Raw genomic sequence first — 9241 nt, forward strand, 5'->3', positions numbered from 1 at the left:
TAATTAGGGAGAAGGGATGCTCATGGCACGAACTCAAGCAGGCATGTGACTGTGCACTAAACTAGTTTGTGGATACAAGTATTCCTGTTAACTCAGAGTAACTGTTTTTTTTTTCTCTGAAAAACTGAGATAGTAATACTTTGTCAGGGGTCTCTGTCTATGAGGATTAGAAATGGTCTCCAGTGAGTCTGGAAACTACATGGTTGGAGTGATCCACTCATCTCCTGGGTTGGATTGTCTTTGAGCTAGAATCCTGCCTAGGCTGATAGTGCTCTGGTTTCCAAACAAAAGTCCCTAATCCATTTTGGACTGTGGGAATGAAGCAATGTGCTCATCTCAGCAACAATATTTGCTCTTAGGATTAGCAATTGCAGCAACCAATTTAGCTGTATTTTCTCTTATGAATGCAAATGCAACTGAGAGAGCTAAGTCATAATCATCAGATTCCATGTACATTTTGTCTAGAAAACTAATGAAGGGTGCATTTTGCCCTTTTCTTCATTGGATAAACTGTCTCAGATGCCCCACTATATTTCTGGTAGATCTACTTTAAACATATGTGCCATCTTCCCTGCTTTTCAGAAGCAGACGGATCTGAACTGTTTTCTAGGTCATATTCTGACTGCTCTGTTTCATCTTTTTTCTCTTTTCTCCTGATTGGATCATGCCCAGAGGCAGGTTGGGAGGACTTGATGAATTCTGGATTCTTGCCCACTCCATGTGCTTGGAGAATGTAGGAGAGATTCCCTTCACGTGTGGGGGCACTCTTCATAATCAACACTTCTCCCTTAGCCTTCCAGCATTCATAAGAGCAAACTTAACAAAGATGGGTTGTTTTGTAATCCAAAAAATATCTTTACAACTCAGGCTTATATTATCATGGACAGTTAATCAGGTTCTCAGTATTGGGGCAAAAAGCCAAGGAACATCCCAGTGTAATACGCCAGAGGACAGGTCATTGTACACAGAGCATAAGACACTGGGTGGTCTGCAGTTCACCCAAGAAAAGTATGCTAGCTTGTCAGGTGCTGGAGAGATGGATCCTGGGGGGTGTTTCAAAGGCATGAGGGATGACACTCCTTATAATTCCCTAAGGGCCCTCCTGCCACCAGGCTGATTCTTGACACACTTCCGACCTTGCAGGAACTCCGAGTCCTTTCCGCTCACCTCCTCACTCCCTGTGCTGACTCTGTCCTGGCATAGAGCATTGCCAATGCCTATTTTGGACTTTTGGCAAGAACACACTTACACTCACCATGGGCAGAATTATATTCTGTTCCCCTGGTTTCTCTGCTTCCCAGTATCTCAAGGCATTTATTTTATTGCTAGTCTGAGAGACTTGGGGAGGACAGAGATTCCATGTTTCCCTCTAGCCTTCTCACTTTTCTTTTCTGCTCTGTTTTTCTCTCTGCCTTGGGGACCCACAACTGTGACACTGAAGCAGCCACCAGCACAACCTTCTTTTGATCTGAGAGGCAGACACACATTTCATTACCATATAGAAGTATGTCTACATATTGAATTCCTTTATGCTTTACAATTTGTTTTATTCAACAGATATTTATTTAACCCTTTCTTTCTGGGTAATATTAATATCCAAGATAGAAGAGTGGGGAAAACATACAAATAAAAGTCTCGCACATCATCTCTCACACAATCTCTTTCAAAATGACATGCATGTAATTTTTACTACATGCAAGTGCTTTTTATTTTTTCCTTTTTTTAGTACTTTTTTTTTTTTAAAAAATGACCCTTTACATGCCAAAAGAAAAAGAAGGACCTTTAGAGTAAAAGATTTTTCTATATCTTATATATATTTTGATACTACCTCTAATGGATTTTCAATATGAAAACTGAAAATTCATTTCTTTCCCCGTGTGTTATATTCAGTAGATGTGCCAAATTATTAGGCCTGATGTAACATCCCCAAATTGTCAAATAAAAAATAGCCAAAGTGTGTCCTGCATTTTCAGATAAATTAGGGCACAGAATGCCTGACACTGAGTGAATAAATTCAAAATTTGTTATTACTCTAAAAAAGTATTGAGAACCAGGTAAATATGCATTCACCAACATTTTTAAGATCCCTTGGTAATTTTCCAAACATTTAGGAGGTGTTGACCCAAACAAAGCCAACTCTACCATGCAGTGAGTTATTTATTATTGGTGGACAGTGGGAAAAAAATAACTATCCAACTTTGTTTTATTTGGGGGCCACACCCAGTTGACTCAGGGCTCACATCTGGTAGTGCTCTCGAGACCAGTACTCTCTGGAGTACAAGAACTCCAACCCAATTTTATTGTGCCAAACTGTCTCTCTGGCCCCATAACTATTCAACTCGCTACAAGCATGTTGTGAAATCTGATGGAAAACTTTCTTATGAAACAATATATGTCAAAACAAAGCATCTCTTGGATTGGAGATTAATTCTTGAAGTTTCTATCTTTAGTGGCTTTTTATTAGTTAAGAGCTTTTATTTTAAGACAGATCTGTGCTAGAAGAGAACTTCTATTTGCTGATATCTTAATAGTTAATTGACAGAAGATGGGGAATGTGTAAGGTAGAACATGGTGAGATGATACAACAACTAAAACCAATGCAGAAAATAAGCAGAGGAATGGCAAGAGTCACTCTTCTCTGCAGATGTCCTTGCCAAGCTTCATCTTCACCTGTAGGCAGAGGCCAGGACGATGAGGCTTTGTTCTGCTCATTATTGTAGCCACAGTGACTAAGCAGTTTATATACATAATAAGTACTCGATAGAGATTTATAAGTCAGTGCCTATGCAAATATCAACAAATTAATTGCTGAATCAAGTTTCTATTACATGGTTTTAAATGCTGATGGACATTTCCCACTTATGATCAACACAGTTATAACACCGAGCTTTCAGTTTTATATCTTTATTGACTACCACAAGGTTTTAAACAGTAAGAGAAGAAATATTGTTTGTTTTATTTTCTTTTAAATCACTTTTGAGTGAATAATAAATGAGTTGGCAGGCAAAATTAGGAGAAACAACATTAAATAAGGTGGTAAGTAGAATATATTGCATTCTTGTTAGCCAGCCATGTTCTTTAGAGAAAAAGAAGAAAAGAATAGGACAACATTGGAAGAAGGGGCAGGTGCATAAATTCTAAGTTCAATTTATTTATTATATGAATAATTGCCAAATTTTTTCCCTGGCTAAGCTTTATAAAAGCAATTTAAAATTTGTATTTGGGGAGTGTCTCCCAAACAGTGCTCAGAGAACCCAAGCAACCCTGGGGGTGATTCTCAGGCAACCAGATGGGCTGTTCATTAAGATACCCCAAGATGTGGAGTAGCTCTGACCCTTTGGTTCCAGGGACTACCCAGGTCATCCTGGAAACGCTAGGCAGACCTCTTGAGCCACATCTAGGTGTTAAGGGAGCATCAGGAAAGTATCTAGAGATACTGGTGGGGCCATGAGGTGTTGGTGATAGAAGCAGTGTCAGAGGCAAGTAATCATGGGCCTTCATTTCTGTAACATTTTTCTGGGTCTGAAATTTACATTTTGTTATTTGTTTGCTTTTGAGCCACACTCAGCAGTGCTCAGACCTTACTCCAGATTCTGGGCTCAGGAAACACTTCTGTCAGGGCTAGGTATGTACAGGGATCAAACATAGGTTGGCTATATACAAGGCAAGTTTCTGACCTGCTACTACCTCTCCAGTCCCTAAGCTTTACATTTTTAATAGTGCTTTCATGACATTTAGATGACTCCATTGCCCTTATAATCTAGTTACAATTTTTTGATGGATTTGTAAAATAGCCTTCTTTTTGTGCGTGACTTATTTAAAAAATACATCTAAGGCAAAAGAAAAAGTTAACACCACACAGAAATAAGCAGTTGTTTTTGGTAAATATGTATGTTTATATAATTACATAAACATATGTACACACACAAACACAAGCACACATGCATATATATATCCACACAGTTTGGAATTTTATCCTATATATCCATGCTGATGTTAAATATATTGATTTGCAACTTGTACTTTATGTTACAAAATGGATACATTCTCAAGCATATGTGTAAAACTTTCTAATGGAAAAATTTAGACATATAGAATGGTTCAAATACAAAATCCAGTAAGATGCTGATAGCCAGGAACATACCTAAATTAAACAGTAAGTAAAAAGAAAATGTAGGGGCTGGAGAGATAATGCAACAAACTTGCATTGCTTTGCATGTAAGAGGTCAAGGTTTAATCCCTGGCAGTGTATGGTCCCCCAAGGACTTACAGAAACAATTCACACTAGAATAAGCACTGAGCAGGGAGCAACCCTGAGCATAACTGGGAGTGGCCTTTAAATCCAAAGGGGAAAAAAATCAGCAAAATATAGGTCCAAATAAAACAGAAAATACTAAAGAAGAGAAAGCAGGTTTTGATATCAGATTAAAACAAAACAATTTCTATAGCACATAGGATTGAGACTGTCCTTGTCTTCTTTGTATTATCAGAAACTTGTTTCTTCCTCTTCTTATGTCTTCCCTAAACATTCTACACAATCCACTAATCATTTATTCATGGTCCAAAACGCCCAACTGGGTCTTCTCGTCTTTAAGTCTGCCCTCCTCTGAGGCTCCTGTGCTCACAGGCTTACTACTTCTTGGGAAAACAGAATTCTAATCTGACTCCAGTGATTCATATTCTGAAGCAGGAAGATATGCCTTGATCTTTGGCATATTCTGTGATGTTTCTTCAATTTCTTGACAAGATCTTTTGCGAGATGAGTAATTTTCTCTTATTTCTTTTTGAATGAATGAATCCTGCAAGGATCTAGGGAATTTACCTCTCTTCCTTCCCTCAGTTTGTGTCATTCCCAAAGTGCTATGATTCCTAAAGGCATCTGGCAGGTATTTTTTTCCTCCAGTAAAAGGAAGTTCAAAAATCTACATTATATTCTATTTATTTTTAAATACTTTTATTTAGGGTTGGATCGATAGCATAGTGGTAGGGCGTTTGCCTTTCATGTAGCCGACCCGTGTTCGATTCCTCCACCTCTGTCAGAGAGCCTGGCAAGCTACCGAGAGTATGCACCCACACGTGGCGTATTGTATATTCCAAAGACAGTAACAAATAAGTCTCACAATGAGAGATGTTACTGGTGCCCGCTCAAACAAATTGATGAGCAACCGGATGACAGTGACAGCAACTTTTATTTAAAGGAATTAATTTAGAGAAGTGTGAGGGGAGAGAAAGCAACACATGTTTAACAGAGAATATGGGCTTCTTAAGGTTTAAAAAGCTTAATTGATCCAGACTTTACCTAATTTTATTGTAAAAATGCTAGGTAATTTATGCAAAACAGCTTGGGAAAATATACATCCTCTCTGGAGCGATAGCACAATGGGAAGGGCATTTGTCTTGCATGAGGCTGATCGGGTTCAATTCCTCCATCCCTCTTGGAGAGCCCAGTAAGCTACTGAGAGTATCCCACCTGCACGGCAGAGCCTGGCAAGCTACCCATGGTGTATTGATATGCCAAAAACAGTAACAAGTCTCACAATGGCGACGTTACTGGTGCCCACTTGAGCAAATAGATGAACAATGGGATGACAGTGCTACAGTGCTGAAACAAAATGCACTGTACTTCTGATAATCTTAGTGCTGTAATCTAAATATATAGGTTAATATAATAAATAATTTCATATTATATATTTTGTGTGATATGTAGATTACATATTAGTGCCATATTTATACTTATAGTTCATGTTTTTAAATATAGGGTCAGGGAGCTACCTCAAAGGACTAGAGCACATGTGTGACATGCAAGGGCACTGGGTTCAATTCCCAGCACCAAGTATTTCTTTTTAAAAAAATTTATTTAATTTATTTATTTTTATTTTTTAATGAATCACCGTGAGGTACAGTTACAGACTTACAAACTTTTGTGCTTATCTTTCAGTCATATAATGATCGAGTACCTATCCCTCCACTAGTGCCCATTCTCCACCACCAATGTTTCCAGTATCCCTACCCCCATCACCTTCCCCAACCCCCACCCTGAACCCCCACCCCCACCCCTGCCTCTGCAGCAGGCACATTCCCTCCCTCTTACTCTCTCTCTCTCTCTCCTTTAGGGTGTTGTGGTTTGAAATGCATGTTTTAAGTGGTCATCATGTTTGTTCTACAGTCTACTTTCAGCATGCATCTCCCATCTAAAGCGGGCCCTCCAAACATCCTTCACTTGGTGTTCCCTTCTCTCTCTGAGCTGCCTTTTCCCCCAGCATGCAAGGCCAGCTTCCAAGCCATGGAGCAATCCTCAGGGTTCTTTTTTTTTTTTTCAATTTGAAAGCAATCATTTATTAACTGACCAGATTATAAAAATACGGTTGATACCTTAGTTCATCCGTCTAATCAGCCGGTTGATCTGGTCTTCTCTGTTGCCAGCATCTCCACCTTCTACAAAATGGGTGGTCTTTTTCTTCATCCCACCCCGGGGAGAAGATAATTTGAAGGGCCAGAGGAAGTTGTTTGCCTCTTTGAAGCGTTTTCCAACAGTATAGATCTCATGAATCAGATCCTCCATGCAGACAATGCCGTATTTACCCAGAGTTCGCGCTATCAATGCATTATCCGTTAAAGCAATTCGCTTCTTGTGGATCTTGCCATAACCACGCTTGTAGATCAATTCATTTACTGACTTCAGATTTGGGTACCCCCATGCAATATAGGGTTCCACGATCCTCAGCATGTTAATGGAAGCCTTGTTGAGCTTAACAAAGGTACCATTGAAGATCTGGCGAAGGCGAAGAAGCTGTAGCACCTTTCGGACCTTGGGGCTCACACCATTGATACCTCTGATTCTGATGACAAAAGCCAATTTGGGTTCCGCAGGAACGTAAAAGTTGCCAGCTTTTCTTGCCATCCTAGCCATGCGAATCTCCGTCCTGTACATCTGCCTGTACTCCTTGTGATAATGCTTAGCTTTCTCGTAGATCAGCTTCCTCCTCGCCTTTCAAAGCATCTTCTGAGCAAACTTCTTTCTCAGGCGCTTGATCTTCAGCTCTGCGAAATTCTTTCGCTTTTTCTTCAGGGTTTCTGGCACATCAGGAAGCTTCTTTTTCTTCCCTGCGGTTGCTGCTGCTGGCTTAGCAGGGACCTTCTTTTTCTTCTCTTCTGCGCCCTCCATGGTTCCAGTCGGAAAAGAGCATCCTCAGGGTTCTTATCTCTACTATCCTTGGGTGTTAGTCTCCCATTCTGTTACTTTATATTCCACCAATGAAGCACCAAGTATTTCTGAAAGAGCTCTAAGACTCCATAAGTACTAGTTGGGGGAATCCTGAAATTTTTCATTTTCATTTATCCAATTTACTTTCTTCAATCATAAACATCTTAGTCATAACTCAAGAATTTCTTTATGCTTTTGTTTGTTTGGGGGCCACACCCAGGGGTGCTCAGGGGTAACTCCAAGCTCTGCACTAAGGAATCACTTTTGGCTGTGTTTGGGGGACCATATGAGATGCAAGTGTCAGCAGCATGCAAGACTAGTGTCTTACCTACTATACTATCTCTCAGCCCACAGTATGTTTTTAAATGTGAGGAAAGTCAAGGATATGGGTGAAAATGTACACTATGTGCAAGGTTCTCAATTTAATTCCCACTGAGGCATGTGTCCCTGCCCACCACTCCCCACCCAGGTTCCACCAGGGGTGGCCATTATAATCGGATTAATAGAGAAAACTTTGCATCTTAATTCTGTCTTACCCAGAAACTACTATAGTCATCCTGGAAACTAATGTTTATATTTGACTTCGAGTTTACTAAAGTGGTTTCACATCTGATTTTTATTCGACTGTTTCAAACTTCTCAGGTACATATTCATGCTACTAATAGCATGAATAGCATGTATTTATTTTATAGGTCAGAAAACTAATAGCAAAGTGACTTATTCAAAGTCTTCATGCCCAACAAGTATTATAGGTAGGACTTTAACTCTCATAATTGATACTTTTTGAAATAATAATCTGTGGTCTCTTTGTGCATTACATTGTACAATGAGTTTTTTCCTTAATTAATAGGCCTAGCAAAAAGGGTAGAGGGACATGTTTAAATATAAGATACATCAAATTAACAAACTCATTTTACATTTTAATCTTTAAATACACAAATTAATAAGATATTGTAATTATATCTAGGGCTCATAGTCTCATTCTCTTTTCTTCCTTTAGCCTATTAGAGTTGTAATATATTATTCCCACATGTCTTTACACTTTGATCATCAGCTTTTAATTACTATTATTTGGGTATTTAAAAACTATGTGAATGTGTTTTGGGGTAGCATTCTTCAATATGTACTAGTTGACAGTTTGCTTTTTATAAAAAATTCATTACAATTATTAATTTAATTCATTCATAATTGCAATTCATTCATTCATTGACACTCCAGTTCATCACACCATTACAAAAGTAAGCTATATTATACTGTCTGAAGGCAACTAGGATGCTTATTCCTTTCCTCCATTACAATCTATTATTTTCCTTTTGAAAGTGGTGTCTAAACAGACCTTATAAAGGTTAGAGAGATATAGTATAGGTGAGAAAATTCATGACTAACATGTGGTGGGACCCAGATTGAATCATTGGTATCACTTGTGATTCCCCTTAGCACCACTAGGGGATCATACATGAGCACAGAGTCAGCAAAAGCATCTGAGCACTTCTCCATGTGACCACTCCTCTGCCACCCAAACCCCACCTCAAAAGAAAAAAGAAAGAAAGAGAGAAAGGAAGAAAGAAAGAGAGAAAGGAAGAAAGAAAGAAAGAAAGAAAGAAAGAAAGAAAGAAAGAAAGAAAGAAAGAAAGAGAGAGAGAGAAAGAAAGAAAGAAAGAAAGAAAAAAGAAAGAAAGAAAGAAAGAAAGAAAGAAAGAAAGAAAGAAAGAAAGAAAGAAAGAAAGAAAGAAAGAAAGAAAGAAAGGGGAGAAAGAAGGAAGGAGAGAAAGAAAGAAAGAAAGAAAGAAGGAAGGAAAGAGAGAGAGAGAAAGAAAGAAAGAGGAAGAAAGAGAGAGAGAGAGAAAGAAGGAGAGAGAAAGAAGGAAGAAAGAAAAATGTTCATCAAGAACCAGAGAGAGAGTTCAATAGGCTGGACTGCATACATTGCATGTAGGAGCTTAAGATTGGTCTCTTGAACCACATGGTTCTCCTCACAACACAAGGTGCAACTGTCAAGGTCACTGTTGGGAGTCATGCTTGAGTATCTTCAAGTAC

General features: G+C 38.8%; 1 protein-coding gene across 1 annotated transcript; it reads right to left on the reverse strand.

The window, feature by feature from the left end:
• Positions 1–6304: 6304 nt before the first annotated feature.
• On the reverse strand, positions 6305–7170 carry LOC129403442 (60S ribosomal protein L7). Its single transcript, XM_055131949.1, has one exon. The coding sequence runs from the start codon at positions 6929–6931 to the stop codon at positions 6374–6376; it is 558 nt and encodes a 185-aa protein (XP_054987924.1). The 5' UTR covers positions 6932–7170; the 3' UTR covers positions 6305–6373.
• Between the last annotated feature and the right edge of the window lie 2071 nt (positions 7171–9241).

The sequence above is a fragment of the Sorex araneus genome, chromosome 3 (genome assembly GCF_027595985.1).
Source record: "Sorex araneus isolate mSorAra2 chromosome 3, mSorAra2.pri, whole genome shotgun sequence".
NCBI classification, from domain to species: Eukaryota; Metazoa; Chordata; class Mammalia; order Eulipotyphla; family Soricidae; genus Sorex; species Sorex araneus.

Coding starts and splice junctions, on each gene's coding strand:
- LOC129403442 (XM_055131949.1), bottom strand. CDS start 6,931: ATGTACAGGACGGAGATTCGCATGGCTAGGATGGCAAGAAAAGCTGGC.